We start from the raw sequence: 23,038 nt of genomic DNA, 5'->3' as shown, positions 1-23,038 counted from the left end.
AAAAAATGCACAATTGCTTTTCTTTTTCTTCATTTTTCCCCACTGAAAAAAAATTATCAAAGTTTTTCTGTACATTTTATATGGTTTAATAAATGGAACTATTAAAAAATACAACTCGTCTCACAAGAAACCAGCCCTCATACAGGTATGTCAGTAGAAACATTATAAAAAGGTAAGGCTCTTGGGAGGGGGTGACGAAAAAAAAAAAATTAAAAAATTCTCCTCTCCAGAAGGGGTTAAACAGCGTATTTTATCTGACAGCCATACTATTAATGCACTGCTATATTAAATCACAAACTGTCAGCTTTGCTAACCTTAATATTCCAGATGAAGTTGATGGCAGCTGGAAGGATGATGACGATTCATCGCTCTCTAGTTATGGGGACACTGAAATCCAGGTAGCCTTTCCATACTGTACGCCTATAATGTAATGTCTACCTATGAATGCTGGTTGAATGCTGTTCATTATTTCCCTCCTTTTAGATTGCTGAGGACAGTTTGATGACTCTGGTTGGCCCTGCACCAGAATCTACCAACACGAGGCGGGTATTTCTGGATGCCAACTTGAAAGAGGGTTATTGCCCCATGATGCCTCATTCCATGTACTGCCTGCCTCTGTGGCACGGGATGTCTCTGGTTATTTTGACAAAGGTGACAAAAAATGAATACAAACCTGATGAAGTGTGTGCAGAGCAAAGAATGGAATCAGCAAATATATTAAATGTGGTTCTATTAAAAAGTGGGTGGCTGCCTCTAGTGAACAGTGGGCATAACAGACTGACTGGTCACTTTATCAGAGATATTGGCTCTTTCACGATTGGCGCTTCCCTGTATGGAAATTAGAGTTATGACCCCGGCGTGCAGTGTAAAATCACGTGACAAGTTTTCCGTGGATCAGTTTCAGTGTGAATCAACATTAGGTGGGAAAATCCAGCGATCTGAGCGACTTCCAACGACGTCGGGTCATCGGCGCTAGACTAGCCGGGCCAGGATTTCACTGCCGATTGCATCGGGTTTTCTGGTGTAACAGTGTGGAGAGCGTACGGAAAATGGCGTGAATGAAAAAAATACATCCAGCAAAAGGGAATCCTGTGGATGGAAAGAAGGTCAGAGGAGGATGTTGGGAACTATTCTGTTTGAACAGACTTTGCATAGTCAAGAGTAGCTGAATACAACTCCAACTAATATGTCCAACTGCACAACTTGCCATTCCTTAGCACGGATGGGCTATAACAGCAACAGTTCCAGCACCATTGCTGTCTAAGAGAAACAGAAAAGCGAGACTCCAATGGGAAAAGTGCGCAAAAATTGGATCACTGAGTAGCGGAAAAACATCCCCTGGTCAGACGAATCCAGATTTCTGTTGCACCATGCTGAATGGAGGTCAGAATTTGGCACAAGCAGCATGAATCGATGACCCTTTCCTGCCAGCTGCTCAGAACATATCAGCACCTTCATCTAATTTGCAGCAACTACAAGAACCTTCCTGTCCGCAGGGGCCGGTATTCCTGCAGAACAATCGCAACACCTAGGGGAATCTACACCACAACAAATTGCTGCTGTTCTGAAGGCCAAAGGTGGTCCAATGTGTTACTAGATAGGGCCTCTAATAAAGTGACCATTCAGTGTATAAAGGATGGCTTTTATATACTCCATGGCGCCTTACTTCAATTGTTCTGCTGCCAGTAAAGTTTTATAATTACATTTAAACTCAACATTTGAGACTACTTTTGTGGCCCTGCAGCGGCCATGGCTTTACCTGCTTGCTTATGGTTTCCAGGCAATGACTGGTGCATATACTCTGCAGTGAGAAAAATGACTCGGGTGCCATTGTTAGTCAGAAGTGTAGTCTCACTGTAAACACTCTTGTCGGCGTACTGAATAAAGAAAAGAATTTCCCCATGTATGACTAATTCTATTATCCTTACATTCGCAGTTTGCCGGAAGCCACATTGCGCTCTCGCTGTACCACCTGCTGGATGGGTTCAGTATGATGGAGAAGAAGCTTCTGGAGGGACAAGACACTCATCAGGTTGTGCGGTCAAATCCCATCATGGTTGAGCTGAAGAAAAGAACAGACCAGTTTGTTAAAAGCCTCGGTGGTCGGGAAATCCAGGTGAGTGGTGGCGGATCATACTCTCTGTTCAGCACTTGAGTGTTGCGCTGTACGTCTTGCTTTTGTGGATCTGGCGAGGAAAATGATTGTACGTTTATTTTCAGATTGTAGTGTACATGGAACGATAACCTTGTAGAAACCTGTTCACACAGGGTGCGGGGCTACGTGGCGGCTGCTGTTGCTGGGGTGGTCTATGAGGTTGGGGGGGTTATCCTGGCAGTAGTGGTGGTGTTGGGCAACTGGGTGTCTTGGAGGCGCTGTTTTGTGGCAGCAGAGATCTACGGAGAATGTGAAGCACTGAGCAAAGAGGCAGCAGGAACCCAGCGAGGATTTGTCCGTCTAAACACTCTGCACAAGCACTAACAAGCTAGCAGTGATGTCAGCGTTCGTGACGTCATTTAGCCGACTGTCGTCCTGTGTAAATGGGACATTAATGGTGCATTTATCGTTCAAACAAACAAAAGTGAATGATCATTCACTTTAGACGTGAGCCAACGACTGAACGGCGAAGGAGAATGGTGAGATTCTCGTTCAGTTGCAGCTGGCATAAAAATCAGCTCCGGCTCATTCACTTGTCGGGCAGTTTAACCCTTTCCAATCCTCTGTCTGACGTCTAAAGACATTCTGATTGAAGGCTGTACAGCTCCAATGTCGGAAGACGTCCGGCAGGGTATCCTTACTGTAGACTACTGGCCGCTCTGTTGTCGGGGGGCCTCTCCAGCATGTCACATACCGCAGTACTGGCTCTGGCCAGCAGATGGCGCCATTGTATAATGGCAGAAAGAGAGAGCCCCCTAGAAAACCCTGAATCCAAAAATGGATTGCAAAGGGTTAAACAACGATCGTTCATAGGAATGTAAAACCCTGTAGGATAAGTGAACAAGAGCTGGACGATTCTCAACGAGAAGTCTAAACAGGCTGTCTGACCGCTAACGAGCTGGTGATGACGTCACGTGTTCAAATAAGAATCGTGAGATTCTCGCTCTGTCTAAAAGGCTGTTATAGTCAAGCTAAAGAATAACCCATCGGTATATTGCTGTAGCTGAGTTGAGTTTGTCACTTGGGGAACTTTCACGTAGCGGTTTTGTACATGCTATGGGATTCTGTCTGTGATGGAACCATTCATTGTCATCGGAGAAACGGAAAGCACTTTGCTATCCGTTTGACAAGGGTTCCTTTTGTTTCCATTATACTTGGAGTATAGAATTTATAGGTAAAGGTGAGTAAAGGTCCTTTTACACTCAACGATTTATCCCTCAAAATTCGTTCAAACGACCGAAAGTGAGCGATAACACGACATGTTAATGCGGGCAGTCATGCACTATTCGTTCAATTGTCGTTTAGCGCTAGTTTTTAGCCCGCATAAAAGCCATCCTTTGACTGCTCAAAATTCATTTCATTTGAATGGAATTGGTCCAGTCTTTTGAGCGTCTGCACAATGGTTTTTGTTTTGCCTTTATACATTATGAGTACATTGTTTACTCTGCAGGGAGGAGACAATGGAATCCTGCTGGCTAGATAATCCCTTGCATAAACACACGCCGCAAGCAACTCCTACTGATCTTACTTTAGCTAATGGAGGAAATTGAGATGTGTAAAAGCCATTATCTGTACGTGTAATTATATTCAAAAATTTCATCAGTTTGTTCAGTGGTGCGGACGTTTTAGCGATATTTGCATGTAAAAGAGCCTTAACGCTACAAACATTTTTATTTATTTTTCTGTACAAATTTCTATTCACATCAAAATTCTATTGGTTGCCCTTGGATACAGGTAGAAGTTTATCTCTACAATGCACAACTATCTGGTAATAGGAAATGAGAAATGAATGCTGAAGAAAACATTGTGTCTCCTGAGAGCAGTACAGCAAAGTGTTTACAAAGTTTCTCCATATGCTGTTATTTTTTTGTATGTTTTTACTGGTTCTAAATTCATAACTTTTGTCTCTTCTTTAAAAATCCCTTTTCAGTTGCACAACATTTGGCTTGAATTCAAGAACAAAGCATTCTCCAGAAATGAGACTACAAGTCGGGCAGAGTAAGTACCTAATGGTCTTTCCATATACATGTATGTAATGAAAAATAGCCAGTGCAATCTTTGTAGGTTGGATGATATATATAATATATATACATACATACATTTATAGCAGCAGCCGCCATGCAAATGAATGTCACCCATATAACACATGAGCTGGCAGTCCAGCAGTAGTATGGCTGATATTTTTTCAGTTGCTCTCCATGCCAGTTAATAGTGGGGTATCCCAACTTCTCTTATAGGACAGAGGTCCCTTATTAGGGCATATGAACATCATAGAATGGGGTCTCCCTCTATGATCCAGAACCAACAACTTATTAGTAAGAGTGGCTTCCATTCTGGGAGACCTTGTGCCATCCTGATATTATAGGATGGTCATTCATGTGAATGGTGAATATAAAGAAGGGTGTGATTTTTTTATTTTTTTTTCTCCTTAAAGAATGCCTAGAACGTGTGAGAAAGGAGTATAGGTCCATGCATGCTCTTCTGCGAAATTCATGCAAATGGCGTGATTGAAGAATGTCTTCACAGCGCCACCTATTGGAAGGCAGCATGCATTCAAGTCAGATCTAACCTAACCTTTAAACAGGCCTTATAACAATGACTGGAAGTATAAACCAAAGCCAGAGTCTTCTCCAGAAGGAAAAAAGTCTAAAGAGGACTTTGGCTTATACTCCCAGTCACTGTTACAAGGCTTGTTAAAAGGTCAGACATTGACTTGAAGGAATGCTGCCTTCCAATAGGTGGCACTATGGAGGCTTTGTTCTGTCTTCCCATTTGCATAACTAGCCATCATGTCATGTTACATTGGCCATAGCAGGAAAAATGCTTCATTGGCCATCAGCTGTGGACTGGGAGCCGTACTCGGGGCAATGAGCTGTTCATCCTGAACCCTGCATTCTGGGAGGAGTTATAGACGTTGGCACAACCCCGCTACCAAACGCAGAATGTTGCATCAAGAAAAAAATACGCCATTAAAACGAAAAGGCGAAATATTCCACATCAGACTTTTCAAGTACAGTAGCTGCTGTATTTCACTTTTTACCTACCTAACGCATTCCTTCACATCCTCCTGCATTAATCTGATGCATTCGGTTTTACGGCGGTCCGAGCTTCCACACTTTGTTTCCATGAAGCGTAAAATGGCTGCCATAAAAGATCTTTTTTTTTTATCTCCATAGAAAATATGACTCTAGATAAAAGTCATGATTGTTTTTAGATCAGCGGGTGATACTGTAAAATGTTTTGTGTGCTTTAAACTGCTTTTTATGTTTCCGCTTCCTCATATTAACCCGGTGTCTGTGTTGTTTTTGGCGCTTTTAAATCTCAGGTTATTGTTGTGTCTTGGATTAAGGTTTTGTGTTTGGATTTATGACTTTTTTTTCTAGCGCTTTTCTCACCATCACACTATGAAATACGGCATAATAAAAGTATGTTGCTTAGAATACATCTTACTACACCTGGATAACCCAATAGCATCACAATGGAAGAACCGGCCCTTTAATACCCACTGTGCTATAAGCAGTTTGACTCGCTAGAAAGTCACAAAAAAGTTAGCCAGAATATGTGAGTTGCAGTGGATAGAAATTTGCATTTCTTCAGTGTACCATCATTATGCAGTACTTACACATGTAAACACCATCTTGTATGCCAGGCACCCTATGACCCATTAGAGGTCTTGTGCCAAGTTATACAGTGATTCCCTATTCACAGTTATTACTGAGGCTGGCCTCACTTACTACTTGTTGCTGCTAATGAATTTCTCAATGCCCTTCTTGGTCTTGATCAGATGAGAAGTGGATACAATTGTATCTAGTGTAGATGCTGGATGTGTTTGTAGTCTGTAATCCTAAAAATTCATAGGTCTGCAGAGGGACTGTATTAAATAAGTAAAACATTAATAATTAAGACTATTTGCAAAGTTGCTTCATTTTTTATTTTAGATGCATGTTAAGGAAGTGTGGTGTTATGATTGCATGGTAGAAAGTAGGCAGAGGCAATAAATTGTTCTAAAGCAAAACTCTTGAAGGTACACATACATTGGAATTGGCGGCAGAGTCTGGGGTGGTGGTGGAGGTGGCACTTGCAGGTCTGGAATGGTGGTGGCAGTGGCACTTGGAGGTCTGGAATGGTGGTGGTGGCGGCGGCATTTGCAGGTCTGGGGTGGTGGTCGGCGGTGGCATTTGCAGGTCTGGGGTGGTGGTCGGCGGTGGCACTTGCGGGTCTGGGGTGGTGGCGGCGGCGGCACTTGCGGGTCTGGGGTGGTGGCGGCGGCGGCACTTGCGGGTCTGGGGTGGTGGCGGCGGTGGCACTTGCGGGTCTGGGGTGGTGGCGGCGGCACTTGCGGGTCTGGGGTGGTGGCGGCGGCGGCACTTGCGCGTCTGGGGTGTTGGCGGCGGCACTTGCGCGTCTGGGGTGTTGGCGGCGGCACTTGCGGGTCCTGGGTGGTGGCGGCGGCACTTGCGGGTCCTGGGTGGTGGCGGCGGCACTTGCGGGTCCTGGGTGGTGGCGGCGGCACTTGCGGGTCTGAGGTGGTGGTGGCGGCGGCGGCACTTGCGGGTCTGAGGTGGTGGTGGCGGCGGCACTTGCGGGTCTGAGGTGGTGGTGGCGGCGGCACTTGCGGGTCTGAGGTGGTGGTGGCGGCGGCACTTGCGGGTCTGAGGTGGTGGTGGCGGCGGCACTTGCGGGTCTGAGGTGGTGGTGGCGGCGGCACTTGCGGGTCTGAGGTGGTGGTGGCGGCGGCACTTGCGGGTCTGAGGTGGTGGTGGCGGCGGCACTTGCGGGTCTGAGGTGGTGGTGGCGGCGGCACTTGCGGGTCTGAGGTGGTGGTGGCGGCGGCACTTGCGGGTCTGAGGTGGTGGTGGCGGCGGCACTTGCGGGTCTGAGGTGGTGGTGGCGGCGGCACTTGCGGGTCTGAGGTGGTGGTGGCGGCGGCACTTGCGGGTCTGAGGTGGTGGTGGCGGCGGCACTTGCGGGTCTGAGGTGGTGGTGGCGGCGGCACTTGCGGGTCTGAGGTGGTGGTGGCGGCGGCACTTGCGGGTCTGAGGTGGTGGTGGCGGCGGCACTTGCGGGTCTGAGGTGGTGGTGGCGGCGGCACTTGCGGGTCTGAGGTGGTGGAGGCGGCGGCACTTGCGGGTCTGAGGTGGTGGCGGCGGCGGCACTTGCGGGTCTGAGGTTGGTGGCGGCGGCGGCACTTGCGGGTCTGGGGTGGTGGCGGCGGCGGCACTTGCGGGTCTGGGGTGGTGGCGGCGGCGGCACTTGCGGGTCTGGGGTGGTGGCGGCGGCGGCACTTGCGGGTCTGGGGTGGTGGCGGCGGCGGCGGCACTTGCGGGTCTGGGGTGGTGGTAGCGGCGGCGGCACTTGCGGGTCTGGGGTGGTGGCACTCCCTTACTGGTTTTTCATCTGGTCGGTTGCAATCCATGGTGCATTTGGCGTTCCGTTCCCCAGCCATGTGCTCCTCTGGACTGGGGCTCTGAACACCTCTTTGAATGACACTCCCTGGGGGGTCATTACCAACATGCCCTCCAGACTGAGGCAGAGTCATCATATCTTGCGCTGCAACTATGTCATCACCCATCATCTCTGGTCACTGTGGGGAGGGAGCCTCCCTCTCCTGGCATGTGCTGATGCTCTCACACACTGGGCTGATCCAATCATCAGCGGCCACCATCTACTTTGCTGGACCGTATCGGTCGTCTGCAACCATCACCAAACGTAGCCCCTTTTAATATCTCCCAATGCCGCCCCGGCGTGTTACATGCATAAGTACCGCAGAAGGGTAGTATGCACACGTTCTAAGCACTTCGTTGATGATCTAATATATCATTCAAGCATTTGGCCATTTCCTGCAGCCATGCCACTGAAGCTATACAGAATGAACTGCACATCTACTCTGAATGATTGTTGAAGCGGCGGTGAGAAGAATGTGATTAATGGTTCTTCTGTTTCTATCGACAGACTCGTTCAAGCGTGTGGAAGTGTAAAGCGTCAGCTCTGCTGCATGTACCGCCAGCTATTTCTAGCCTCTCCGATAAGTGGGACGCATGCCTTGTCTCTGAACATACAGACCCGGGTCAGGAAGCGCGTTCAGTAAGTAGTGCGGCATTAGTGTGTGAATGAAGAGGCGTTCTATAATACTGCACAATGTGCACTGGGATTGTACTGCTCCACTACTTAATGCGATAAGAGTGTCAGCGAGTGGCCAAGGTCTGTCATTGAGAGGGTTAACGGTATACGTCTGTACCGAGGCTTACTATAATAAAAGTAGCTCAGGTGATCATATAGTGCCGCTCTCTGTGCTGCCCCATAACTTACACAGCTGAGCGGCTTTTATGCATGTGATTACAGTCCTATTAACCTCATAGGTACCCATGGGCAGCACGGGGGCTCATGGTGTTGTCCTGCAGTTGTAGGTTTGAATCTGACCAATATAACTTCTGCATTGAGGTTGTATTGTATGTCCTCCACATTTTTGCATTAGTTTCCTATGAAATGGGTTTTACTTATGGCTAATCATCAGCACCCCGAAAGACAAAGCAGACGCTCGGGTGCACGGAAGCGGGAGAGCCCACTGCTGGTCCCTGCTCTGTATTTACTGTACTTGCCCCGTGTGGTTCTGACATCCAGGGGGTTGCACTTTGCTCAGGGTATACCTCTATTGGCAGCTGATATCTAGGAGACCAGATCCCTCAGTAGTATAGGCAGAATGTGCTGCTACTGCTCACCAAAAGACAGAAATCATCCTCTGGTGGGTTGGATGTCACTACTACCGGCTTCTGTTCTAGGCCAATGCCTTTGGACCCCTACTGATCTGGTATGCCATCTGATGATGATGGTTGCCTTCGGCTCCAGTAATACCCCCCCCCCTCCCTTCCTCTGCTCTGGCAGAAGGCCACTCTATTCTATTAGGGCTCATTCATAAGGCTGTACGCCTTTTCGGTCCGTGAAATACACAGCCTTTTCACCGACTGAACCTGCATGTATTTACTGTGTATTTGGTCCTTCTTGCTGTTTTTTTTTTGCACATGCATTCACTGCGTCTTTCAAATGTACAAGAAATAAAAAATAAAATTGCAAGAAGGTCCTATAGATTTCTCCTGCTTTCGTGCATAACTGCACATGAGTCATGCGTATTCACTGCCTATCTACGCAATCCCATTCACTTTTGTGGGTAATTTCAGTCCGTAATAAGATAATAAAATATGCTGTGTTTTGGGGGGGGGGGGGGGGGGGGGGGGGGGGGCGGGGGGCTCACAAGGATAAAAAAGATTATGCTGTCTATATTTCATACGTAATATGGAGTGCAAATCCGCCTGCGTGAACGAGCCCGTAGGCAGAATGGTAAGGCTGGCAGGAGCGAACGGTGTGGCATTAAGCTCTGCCCGTATTTTGTTTAAATCCCCTTTACAAAGATTTTTTACAAGATTAGTTTCTTAACCCCTTAATGACATGGCCTATTTTGGTGTTGAGGACCAAGCGATTTTTGGTATTTTTCCATCTCCGTTTTTCAAAAGCCATAACTTTTTTATTTTTCCGTCGACGCGGCCGTATAAGGGCTTGTTTTTTGCGTGGCGAGCTGTAGTTTTTATCGGTGCCACTTTTGGGTACATAGACTATGTCGTAAAACTTTTATTTATTTTTTTTATGATGACAGGGAGAGAAAATGCATCAATTGTGACATAGATTTTTTTTTTTTTTTTTACAGCCTTAATCATGCAACATACATGACACACTAAATTTTTTCTGCGGGTCGGTACGGTTACAATGATACCAAAATTCTTATATTTTTTTTACGTTTTTACACTTTTTTGCAATAAAAAGCCTTTTTTTTTGGAAATCTTTTTTTTTTTCTCTATAGCTGCATTCAAAGTCCTGTAACTTTTTTATTTTTTTATGTACGGAGCTCTATAAGGGCTTATTTTTTGCGAGACGAGCTGTAGTTTTTATTGCTACCATTTTGGGGAATGTACGGCTTTTTTGATCACTTTTATTGTATTTTTTGTGAGGCAAAATGCTAAAAATTAGCATTTTGCCTCTGTCTTTTAGCGTTTTTTTTACGCTTTTTGTTGTACAAAATAAAAAGTGTTCAACTTTTTGTACACGTCGTTACGGACGCGTCAATGCCAAATATGTGGGGTTTTAATTTTTTTTACCTTTTTTTTATGCTAATATTAGAAAAAGCATAAAAAAGGTTTTTTTTTTTACATTTTTCTTTTTTTTACACTTTTCTTTTTTTACACTATTTGAGTCCCTCTGAGGGACTTGCAGCACTGTACCTATGATCGCTGTGATAAGGCATGGCAGAGCTACTGCTCTCCCATGCCTTATCGCTTGTACAGCGATCATAGGCACAGGCAATACAGGACGCCAGTGTCTGGCGTCCTGTTGCCATGGTGACAGGCCGGGCTCTCGCGATGACATCGCGAGAGCCGGCCGGAGACATAAAGGGAGCGCGATCCCTCTGTGAACTCTTTCCCTGCCGCGATCTACTTAGATCGCGGCAGGGAAGGGGTTAACAGCGGGGGGCGCATCTCTGATGCCCCCCCGCTGTTGCAGCAGGACGCCGGCTGTGACTGACAGCCGGCTCCCGCTGCGGGATAGCGCGAGGTCAGTCATGATCTCACGCTATCCCGATGACGTACCGGTACGTCATTTTGCGCTAAGTACCAGGCTCCCATGACGTACCGGTACGTCATTGAGCGGGAAGGGGTTAAAGTCCTGTTGATATAAAAATAAATAAAGAGCTTTTACGGAGATGAATGTGGGAAAGCAAAAAGTTCTTCAGGCTTTTTATTCTTGGCTAGTGCAGCACCCAAACTTTCCAACAATTAGAGGAATAAACTACAAACTTTGTGGCAAATACTTCCTCTCTCCTCTTTTGGGTCTGTTCACACAAGGACTTTTTTACGATTTTTAGTAAGAATGACACATTTGTCATTTCCATCAAAAAACACAGGAAGAATTTACAGCCAGTGCATAAGGTAAGAGTCACTGGCGACATTGTTGTGGTATACCAAGTGGATGATGAGGCATAAAGGGGCCGCTGTGACTCTACTGATTGAGAGCGCATTGGAGACGGGTAACGATGGTATTGGTGTAAGAGAGAAGTGACCCCCCCCCCCCTCCCCTTACATTGGGGCGCTGTGGAATATGTAAGATTTATTTTGGATGGCTTTTATAGTTCCATGTAAGATAAGTGTACAGTATCCGTCCGTCTTCCTGATGAGGAATAAGAGCAACTCTGCTATGTTATGATACAGTACACGCCTGCAGCGGGAGTGAAGAACACTAATAATCCGGAGTTTGGATCCATTTGGGATTTGTGGGGATGATGTATTCTGCTTCTTTGTATAATTTTATTGTTGTTCTTCCTGGTAATATATTGGTTTTGGGTCTTACCTGACAACAGGTTGTCAGAAAGACAAAGAATGAGTAATTACAGCGGCGCCGGTGATTGAGGTGCTCATAAATAACAGCAACAAATGCTCTTTAATGATAAATGTACCCGAAGTGACTGCGTTATATTAGTGCATAGTAAACCTCCTGAAATTCATCTATTAATTATTGCTGATGTGGAAGCAGCGCTGAGAGCGCTCATGTGTCGGCCCTCCCACTTCAATCAAGTCCCTAGGGTATAATATGAGCCCTCTAATAACATAAAGCTGACTGAGGGGCTCATAGAGGGGATGTGCTGGATTATAGACCTCCAGGGATGCAAGATATCAATAGAAAAAGTTAACTTCTTTAATAACTCCTCCGGATGGGTCATTGGTAGGAGTCTGCCACACGGGATCCGCTCCGATCAGAGGATTCCTGGGCAGTGTAGACCGTGCTGGAAGCAGATAGCGCTGTCTGTATTGCAGTGGCCCAGGTTGGTATTGAAGACATAGCTCCTATTGAATCCAGTGGGAGTTGTGCCTGTACTACTAAACGGGGCTGCTACAATCTTGACAGCGCTGTCTGCTTCCAGCGCTGTCCACACTGACAGCAGGCCCAGCAACCAGCTGCTCGGTGGGAATACTGAGCGGTGGACACTCGCCTATCAACTATTGATGACCTATCCTAAGGATAGGTCATGAATAGTAAAGGTCCCAGAGAACCTCTATAACCATGGATAATGTAAATCATCATTAACCCCTGCTATACTGAATATTATCGAACCATTAGAAATCGCTAGGAATATTACAGTAATTCCATCTATAAACCACCTTGTGTTAAAAAAAAAAAAAAAAAAGGTAATTTAGTGGACCGAGATCGAGGGCTATTTTGCAGTTGTTTTCATAGGCACTGAGGCATTTACAAACCCCCCTTTAAAAATAGGGCTTTTGCCTTAGATACCATAATTTAAAATGCACTACCTGCAAAAAAAAACAAACTTGCAAAACACTCAATGCCCCTTTATTGGAGACCCCACCATCTCACAATTGGATATTTCCTGTATGGAAATTATCCCTGTGACCTTGGAATGCAACATAGTCACGTGACAAGTTTTCCGTGGATCAGTTTCATTGAGAATTCACGCGAGACTGGAAAATTCAGCGATCTGAGCGACTTCCAATGAGGTCTGGTCATCGGTGATAGACTAGCCTGGGCCAGGATTTCACTGCCAACCTTGTGGGGTTTTCTCATGCAGCGATATAGAGAGTATATAGGGAATCGAGGAAAACCTCCTGCAAACAGGGCATCCTATGGATAAAAACAACTAATCACCGAAAAGGGTCTGAGGAGGATGTCAAGAATGGTCTTGTTAACAGGCATTGCGCAGTCAGTCAATTAAATTACAGCCAAATACAACACTGGTGCACCAACTGACATGTCCAAATGCGCGTCGTCCTTCCTTAGCATGGCTGAGCTATAACAGCAGATGACCAGTTCCAGCAGAAACAGATATGCAAGACTGCAGGGGGCAAAAGAGCACAAAACTTGTATCACTAAGCAGTGGAAAACATCACCTGGTCAGATGAATCCAGATTTCTGTTGCCCCATACTGATGGGAGTTCAGAATTTGGAGCAAGCAGCATGGATCGATGAACCCTTCCTGTCCGCTGGTCAAAACATGTCAGCATTTCCATCTAACTGCGGCAACTACAAGAAGCGTCCTGTCCACAGGGGCCGATATTCTTGCAGAACATCACCTAGTGTAATCTATGCCACGATGGCTGCGATTCTGAAGGCCAAGTGAGGTCCAACACGCTGCTGGATGGGGTCAGTAATAAAGTGTCCAATCAGTGGAGATAAAAGTTTGCTGCTTCTGATTAGCGGCTTGCACTGAAATAAAAGGTGTTCTTCCAGGACTTTTACTATTGGTAATATTGATCGGTGATCAATATTTGATTGACGGGGGTCCACCGTTCAAGATCCTCGCAGATTGGGCCTGGGGATAGGCTGATTGACAGGGATCTCTTGTAACGGACCCCACCAATCATCCTGAAGATAGGTCATCAATAGTAAAAGTCCTGGAGAACATTTTTAAGCAAAGTTCAAGGTGCTGCTTTACTTCTGCCCATAAATACTGCTATACAACTATACACTGAGGCACATATATAAAAAGTATTGCTTTTGCATTGTGTTTGTGTCCGACACGTTTTTAGTGGACCTTTGCAATATTCAAAGACGTGAATTTAGTAAACGACTTCGTATTTAGCGGAAAAGCTGTATATTTCCATGCCCTGACCATAGCGTTATAGGATGTAGAGCCCCATGTGGCGCAGAGTGTTAAGGCAGCAGAAATGCAGTCCTAGGCTCTCGCTCACATCCTGAAGGTTGCAAGTTTAATCCCCTCATGGTTCAGGTAGCCGGCTCAAGGTTGACTCAGCCTTCCAAGGTCGGTAAAATAAGTACCCAGCTTGGTGGGGGTAATAAATTACTTGAAAGCGCTGCGGAATAAGTTGTTTATTTTTCTTTATATTGTCAACATATTACATGGTGACATATTTTGGCCACACCCACAAACTTATAACTGTCGGTCAAACGAAAAAGACGATAAGAATGGCATCCATATATAATTCTGCTTACATTTTTGGTACCGGTTTTATATTACCTGCAAGATTTTTCCTAAATAAGTGGCCCCCATTGTATCTGCCACTGTATCCTTTGCTCTCTATTCGCATAATGGACCGCAGGAAAGCTGGGAGGAATCGGGAGGCTGCCGCGGCTGTGTTTTATGTATGAGAAATGGGCAGCATTAATATAACCGAAGAAGCTTGTAGAGCTGCAGATAAGATGTAAAGCCTCCTCGCAGCCGATAAGATGCCTGAATGGATGATTATGAGATTTTACAAGAGGCAGGAAGGGACTTGGCTAGATGGGAGATTTATGTATGTTCATTTTTCAGAGAGAAGCTGATGGACTGGAAGGAATTTCTGCTGGTGAAGAGCAAGAGAAACATTACGATGGTGACATATCCTTTTCTTAAGACCTGAGATGTTGTTAAAGGAGCCCTCTGCCTAAATGTATCAGTCAGAAAACACTGAGGGGATTAGTTTGGGATCAAAGTACACCAAGCGAGGATGAAGCTAAAAATGGCCACTTTCAATGGATCAATGGATTTATTCACTTGTGCGTATTTTTCATGTGATTTTTGGTTACCTAAAAAAACAAGAAAAATGCAGCATGCCCTATTTTGATCCAAGTTACAGACCAGGATAGCCCATTGAGGAAATGGGAATGTACAAAAATGCTGAGAATACGCATAATACATGTGTATTCATTACATATCTGTGCATATAATTAGTGAGCCCTGCTTGCATTATTATTATTATTGGGGTTTTTTTTGGTGCTTGTAGATACACAATGATTACGTGTACAAAAAAAAAGCAACCAATGCCGCATCCGCACGGAATCCGCAGTCTGAATATGCTGTGTACTCATTGACCGAAATCTGCATATGCCTGGGTGAACGAGCCATTAGTAGCCTTACTTACAGATCATGTGTTGTAGGCTGCGTTCCTGCATAACAGGCATCGGCTTGCAGCTGCAATTCCACCAGCCATGATTGCTTGATCTTGCCGATTAAGCTGCGGCTATTGGCAGCTGCGACTGTGCAGAGGCTCGGGCACAAGCCTGGTACCTGTCATATGGGAATGCACCCTTAGGCTGGCTTCACACGGGTGAGAAAATCGCATGTTTTGAGATGCGCAAATATGAACGCCATTCTTTTGAATTTGGTCATGCACATGAGCGATGATTTTCTGCATGGCACAACGATGCTATCTTGCTGCATGATCTCACATTGCAGCCCCATTGTGTCCAGTGGGGCCGGCGGCCCCCAGAGGATCACTACTTCACAGAAGTGATGGGAGACATTTTTGCCAAAAAAAAGCCTTGCATCAATGTGAAAATGCACATTGGCGAGTGCGATATTGGGCCGAGTTTCTTAGCCCTATATCACGCTCGCCCGTGTGTAGGCAGCCTAAAGAGAATTCTTGTTTTCTGCAAATTGCGTTTCATTCCTGTGTAACCCAGTTACCAGGAAGCGATCTTCTGTCGGCAGCTGAGGACTGCAAGCAAGCGTGCCAGAACTCTGGAGACCAGCGGGAGGGAACCTGACGGTGCTTGCTAAATAATGTATTACTTTTCTTTGTTGTGTAGCTAGGTCTTATTTTCTGGGTAGGTGTTAGATTGCAAGCCACCCCTAAAATCAGGCTATGGCTTATTTTAGGGATAGGTCTTATTTTCAGGGAAGCTCAGTAGCGGTGTTCAGGTTACTGCTTCTGACTGTAGACCTTCATTGACGGCAAACGTTAACCTGACAGTTGATTCCTTTATGATAGCTTTTGGACGTATTCACATAGCTGAGAGCAAGTTGCACCTGAGATTCTCAAGCACAACCTGCATTGTACAGCACATGGACACCCTGGACCAGAATAGGGCATGCAGCAAACTTTCAAACTTGGACTATGGGTCTGAATGAAGAATCGCTCATGTGAATTAACCCACTGAAATAAATGGATTCTTTTCCCATACAGGTTCTGTCCATCTCTGAATCGGACAGAACTTGCACATGTGAATACAGCCCAGCATACCCAATACTGTAAGTTGAGTTATCACGATGTGCCAGTCATGCTTGCTACATCTGTATGTTGAAAATGGTGAAGATTTAGAAAAGTGGACGTATGCGAAGACAGGTGTTTCATACAATGTTACACTTGATGTACTAATGTAGCAAACTGCATTCTAACTTCTGACATGCTATGCAATAACGTAGCACACTGTTCTAATACACAAAAAAATTTGCATGGCACGTTCCAGTAATGTCACCCTCTGCTTCAGGAAACATTTCTGTCCCCGGACTGTAGAGTGGGGGGGGGTTCATTACCTGTAGTTGATTTTTATTGGCCATCGTTCAGTTTTCCCAGTTTAGTGGTCCCGTTTTTGTGTGGACAAATGACCACCACCATCTTTGCACTACCTAATGGTACAATAGTAGCATTAGTCCCACTAATGCACCATTACTGTGTAATTGGCCAGCACTGCTCACGTGATCAGCGCTGCTCAATCACAAAGCGGTGCATAGTGTAATTAGAAAATGGCAGTGGCCATCCTGGGTGCCTGAAAACAGCACCAGGAATGGATGGAACCAAATGACGGCCGACACAATAAACTACAGGTAATGAACCCCCTCCAAATTCTGGTCTCAGGGCAGATTTTTGTCCAAAAAAGGAGGGTCCATTTAATAGCATAGTAGGTTGTGGCAGCTGGATGGTGCATGTGTTAAGGGTAGTGGTGGCAGCATCATGCAGATTCCAGATACAATGTATCAGAAGGAGTTACAATAAATGCACAATATTTTTGGAATACACAAAGGAATAAAAATGAGTCCCATCAAATAAGCAATTCAACTGTTGTTGTAGAATCGCCTGTTGCTAGCGATAGCTAAGTTCTAGGGTTATCAATACTCTATTCACAATAAGCAACAAAGTAATAACCGTGCCGGCAAAAAGAGTATCAGTAATGATGTAACCAGTTCAGTCCCTTTGATTAAAACTATGAACCACGTAGCGTAACATGCAGTTCTATTTAAATGGAGCTCCAGCATCGGTGTCTCTGGATTTTCAGGCTCGGTTCTTAATACAACAATCTTGGTCCACATGTAGGAACTCTAGACCAGAATTTGTAACAAACATTCGAATGCCCTCAACTGTTTCTGCCCCGAATTGCAGCAGTCCTCTTTAAAAAACAAATTTTTTAATCTTCCATGGTTTTTGCGTTTTGAAAACATTACATTAAGTATACATTGCAAACTGTGTGAATGCGTCTTAAGATGTTCACTACCCTACCAAAAGTAATTGGACACCAAAGCAAAAATCAAAAGTAGCATTTATTTCCATATGTTAGTACTTAGTGGGGATCCTTTGGCACCAATGACATCAGATAGTCTCCATGGTATACTTTCTACTATCGTCTGATACATTTCAACTGGAATTTCCCTCTATGTATCCTGCAAATGCCTAGTGGTGAGCTTTCTCAGAGAAGATGGCTGCTGCTCCTATGTCCTGACGTTTTAGTTCGTACCAAAGATGTTCAGTAGGATTCATGTCAGGACTCTGTGCAGTCAGTCAGATCGTGGAACCTACATATCAATATGACGTAAACAGCGTTGGATTTTGTGACAAGGCACGTTGTCTTGTTGGAAGTAGTGCTGATCATTCCCAGACTATTGCCACATTGTCACATTGTCTAGAGTGTCAAGGTCCCCCTCTGTGTTCATGGTTCTTGGCTAGTTGGTTGTAGTGACAAGACCGCACCATGTAAAACATCCCCAGGCCATAACAGAACTTCTTCTGTACTCAACTGTTGGCACATCACACTCAGGCAACAGGCATTTCCCAGCCAGGTACATCCATCTGATGTGAAGATAGAGCAGCGCGATTCATCACTCCATTGAACGCTCTTCTATTGCACAACTAATCAATGACGACACTGCTTACACAATGGTAGACGAGCCAATGCATCTTCTTTCAGGCAACTCGTCAGATGTTTGCAGGATGCATGGAGAGAAATACCGGCTGAAGTGTATCAGACATTAGTGGAAAGTATGCCACAGAGAGTATCCAATGTCATTAGAGCCAAGGAGCCCCCCCCCCCCCCCCCCCCCCCCCCCAAAGTATGTGAATAAACGCTACTTTTTATTTTTGCTCAGGTGTCCAATTACTTTTGGTAGATTGTTCACTATCTTGTGTTTCACATGTCTAACACTAGATGGCGATATTCTCATCCACACCAGATACTGCTAGTAGAGCATGCCCACAATCATCTCTGAACTATTCCTCCTTCTGTTAACATGCAGAATATGTGAAACCTGTTAATGAAAGTGGCTTTAAAATAGAATTGTAAAGGAATATAATCAGGAGAGGCGGCATTATTCTTACATAACACAATATCTTACAGACAATACGTTATAACAAGTGCAAACATGAAAATGGTGCAGAATACAATGTGAAGTGCAGAACTGTGTTTAAAGGGTACATGAGGGGAGAGGACACGGCTCTAATGAGCTTATTGCTTCTAGTTAGTTCTGTTTTTTTCTCTAGAGTATATAACACTTTGTAATACATCTTATTTGGTGGTAATGGCATTTTCCTCACCTTTTGGCAACCTGTAATTTTATTTACAGGCTTTCAGTAAGTATTCAAAAACTTTCTCAGTCCCCCAGAATCTCTTTAGAGTAATGTAAAACACTGGGGGATGCTGCTGCAGTCCCCCCCCTCTTCTTCACCTGTGTGTGTGTGTATGTGTGACTTCATGCTGTGAGAGGGGGGAGGGAGCTGAAGCCTCACACTTCTCCATAACTCGCAGTTCTGAAGAAGGGTAGTTGCACTTAGTGCTGGCCTTAACTAAACAATGGTGTGTGTGGGTGGGTGGGGGCAGGCATTGGACTTACAGCAGCACCTGAGGAGACAGCCAGGAGGAGGAAGATTCATTTAACTTCATAAAACACTGCCACGTGGAGGATGAAGATCATCTGACCAGGTGGAGCAAACGCGGGCGATCATCCCCAATCTACATCCACCTTGTGTACCCTGTACAAGCTAATGGCCAGCATTCTGTGTGACCGCATGGCTCACATCTAGCTAAGGCCAGTCATGGTTGCATTAAAGCAACCTGGATATTAGTGCGTGGTGGTGATGATGAAATGCAGGGAAGAGACAAATTGGACAGAGTTTTATAGGTTGGGGTTGGGATTTAGAATTGTATTTGGTGATTTTAATGCTCCAGGTTTCTTTTTACATGGTAAACTCTTTAGAAAAATTGTCTTGGCAATCAAGAAATGCGGTAATATGGCTAAAACGAAGGTTGGGAACTCTCAAAATGAGCAGGTTTATCTTTTAATGACTAGTGTGGTCTCAACAGCAGCTTAGTGAACAGCTCTGTGTCCAGACAATAACTGAGGCAGCTCTCTCTTCCTCTCTCCTAGCACGACTCCAATGAATGCCCCTCCTTGTAAGATCTAGAAAGATGGTGCACCAGAGCAAAATGCCTCTCTTTGTGTGTCTCTGCTGACAGAGGAGCGCCCTGTGTGGTTGACTCCTCTCTTTATCCATATGCCCTAATGTGACATCTTCATGAGACAACCCCTTTTAAAGACTTTTTTTGGGATTATAGATGACTTATCCTGATTTTAAAGACTGCGATGCTTGGGTGTATGATGAGGCTTATTCTCAGGTGTGATGTCATGTTTATCAGTCACATGGCCTGAGAGCTGCTCATGTCCCATTCAAGTGAATGGGAATAAGTTGCAATACTGGGCGTAGCTGCTATTCAATGTACGGTGCTGTGCCTGGTATAGACTGAAGTGACAGCAGCATTCACCTGAGGATAGGTCATCAATAACTTGGTCCCGGAAAAACCCTTTTAATCCTTTCCAATCCACTGTCTGACGTGAAAAGACATTCTGATTGAAGGCTGTACAGCTCCGATGTCGGAAGACGTCCAGCAGGGAATTCTTACTGTATATTACTGGCCGCTCTGTTGTCAGGGGCCTCTCCAGCATGTCCCATACTGCAGTACCGGCTCTAGCCAGCAGATGGCGCCATTGTATAATAGCAGAAAAAGAGAACCCCCTAGAAACCCTGAATCCAAAATTGGATTGCAAAGTGTTAAACAGCTGCTTTTGCGCAATAGCTGCTGTAATGTGTTTTATAAGTGGTTTGGAGGTCCGTGTCTTGATCCTATTACTGCAGTTTATTTGTATACGAAAACATAAAAGCCGCTCCTGTGAAGCTTTTCTATAGACTGAGAAAATGGAAAATGAAAATATTTTCCTTAACCTTTCTATTCACTTACTTAGAAGAATTTCCTGGCTTGGTGCACTTTATTTATGTGGATCGCACAGTAGGACAAATGGTCGCCCCTTCCATGAACACTGAAGATAAATCCACTACAGAGCTCGGAAACAGCCTATTGGCGAATTTTATAAAAAACAAGGTATTTTCAGTGAAAGCATTCGGCGTGGCTAATGTGCTTAGTGAGCGGCATTAACAGATGAGTCTGCAAATCTTTAAAGAAAACACTTTGACAAAGAGTAACAGAATAGTTTTCAGTAAGTGCGTGGAAATGTGCCCGGAGTCGGGCGGAATTTGTAATGGGCGAGATGTGGGAAGAAAGACTGAGGCAAACAAATACTGTAAGGCAAGAGAAAGCTGTGCAAGTACAACGCCAAGCATACAACATCTGTCCCTCCAGCTCTTGTGGTACTGCACTGAAGGGCCACTTTATTATGTTGATGGCACTGTTTTATATTGTATTCACTGTTTTGTAATGTTTTACATACCGGGTTTCCCCGAAAATAAGACAGTGTCTTATATTAATTTTTGTTCAAAAAGGTTTAACTTTTTTACATGTATAGCTGCCTGGACACTATTTAAATTGACTTTTTAAATTAACTGTTAGCAGGGCTTAATTTTGGAGTAGGGCTTATATTTCAAGCATCCTCAAAAAGCCTGAAAAATCATTTTGCATCCTCAAAAATTCTGGAAAATCATGCTATGTCTTATTTTCAGGGAAACAGGGTAGTTCAAGATATTCACCCTTGGTGCCTGGGGGAGATTGTGCACTGCCATGTGCTATGCGCTGGTCCCTGGTTGCCTGGAATACATAAATAGAGGGCAGTTCCCACCCTGCTGCTAGAGCAGAGTAGTAGAGAAAGTGAAAGGAAACGTGAAAACAAGGGAGATGGAACAATATCTATACAGTGCCACCTATTAGAAGGCAGCATTCCTGCAAGTCAATGATAGACTCTTTATACAAGCCTTGTAACAATGACTGGGAATTGAAAGCCAGAATCCATACACGGACAGCTGTTTCGGGGTGTTTGCCCCTCATCTGTGTGCAGTAGGTTTCTGTCTTGGCTAGCAAGAGGCCTGTGATGTGTGTCAGGAACGCTATCTTTTCTCCTTAGGGAGAGCACCTAGCAGATGCGTGAGTGAGGAGACTTATAGGGCCATTCATGCACCTCTGGGTATAATGCAAATAAGAGAGATGGAACAATACCTCTGCAGCGCCACCTATTAGAAGGCAGCATTCCTGCAAGTCAATGTTAGAAAAGTGAGTGCACATGAGCTAGGCTCAATACACAGCAGGGAAGCTGTGAAGCTAAGAGATGAGCTAAGATGTGCTACTGCAGCACATGTATGCTGAAGTGAAGCTCTGCCTGTATGCTGTAGAAAAGTTGATTAATTTTTCAAGGAGGAGAGAAACCTGCAGGCATCTAATTCCCCAGACTATCGGGAGAACCAGAAGCTGTGCCTTTGTTAAAATAAAGTTCCACTTGTTGCAAGCATCATGGGAGAGCCGGGATTTCTCACATCGTGGACTTCCTCGTCGGTCTCTTAGCACCACACCAGTGCTACCGGTTGGAGAACAACCAGGGTAGTCCCCAGGACAAGATGGATGTACAAGGTCGGCCCCTGTCACAGATCCCAACCGCTACATGGCCCCACTATTCTTACAACCCACAGATCCTGAATCTGTTCACACCAGCCCTAGCTGCTTGGCTTTGCACCAAAAGGGGTCAGAGGAGGATGTTAAGAATTATTCTGATGAACAGGCGCTGCATAGAAAAGCAAATTGTAGCAGAACACAGTGCTGGTGCTCCAATTAATGTGTCCAAACTCATAACTCATCATTGCTTACCACAGATGGGCTATATCGGCAAACAACCAGTTGCAGCTCCATTGTTTTCTAAGAGAAACGGAAAGGCGCGACTCAAGTGGGCAAAAGAGCGCAATAATTGGATCGCTGAGCAGCGGAAAAAGCTTTCCTGGTCAAATCAATCCAGATTTCTGTTGCACTGTGCTGATAGGAGGCCAGATTTTTGTCCAAGCAGCATGAATCGATGACCCCTTCCTGTCAGCTGGTCAGAACATGTCAGTGCCTCCATGTGGAAACTGCAAGAAGCTTCCTGTCCGCAGGGGCCGATATTCCTGCAGAATGATTTCAACATCTAGTGGAATTTATGCCATGATGAATTGCTGCAGTTCTGGGGTCAGAGTAGGTCCAACATGCTACTAGATGGCTGTTTCTAATAAAGTGGCCCTTCAGTATATACCTCCCAGCATGCAACTTTTGGCTCTCCAGCTGTTGTGAAACTCTGACAAAGGCATGCTGGGAGTTGTAGTTCAGCTGGAGAGCTACAAGTTGCACACCACTCATAATCTTTGCAAGCAGGTGTTTGAATAAAACTTACACTAATTAATTGGTAATTTGTAGAAAATTTGCATTAAAAACCTATTACATTCAGGGTCTTTGGAGATTAAACTCCTGGAATATTCTGTTTTGTTAGATAATTTGCTTCACAATCACTACACCTGTTGTTTTTTTTTGTTTTTTTTTCATGTTCTGCTGGTGCGAATATTCCATTATTACTCAACATGCAAAAGATAACATGAG

General features: G+C 45.0%; 1 protein-coding gene across 3 annotated transcripts in view; it reads left to right on the top strand.

The window, feature by feature from the left end:
- HPS1 (HPS1 biogenesis of lysosomal organelles complex 3 subunit 1) overlaps positions 1–23,038 on the top strand; it is a 53,616-nt gene that overhangs the window by 22,725 nt on the left and 7,853 nt on the right. For all 3 annotated transcript variants that reach the window (XM_066601113.1, XM_066601112.1, XM_066601111.1), the window contains 7 exons: positions 328–398; positions 484–651; positions 1,937–2,116; positions 4,086–4,153; positions 8,108–8,239; positions 14,484–14,549; positions 20,431–20,575. In XM_066601113.1, coding sequence (XP_066457210.1) covers positions 328–398; positions 484–651; positions 1,937–2,116; positions 4,086–4,153; positions 8,108–8,239; positions 14,484–14,549; positions 20,431–20,575 — 830 coding nt within the window. The remainder of the gene's footprint in view (positions 1–327; positions 399–483; positions 652–1,936; positions 2,117–4,085; positions 4,154–8,107; positions 8,240–14,483; positions 14,550–20,430; positions 20,576–23,038) is intronic.

Source organism: Eleutherodactylus coqui, chromosome 4 (genome assembly GCF_035609145.1).
Source record: "Eleutherodactylus coqui strain aEleCoq1 chromosome 4, aEleCoq1.hap1, whole genome shotgun sequence".
In the NCBI taxonomy this organism is placed as follows: Eukaryota; Metazoa; Chordata; class Amphibia; order Anura; family Eleutherodactylidae; genus Eleutherodactylus; species Eleutherodactylus coqui.
This window is presented reverse-complemented; position numbering and strand designations above follow the sequence as displayed.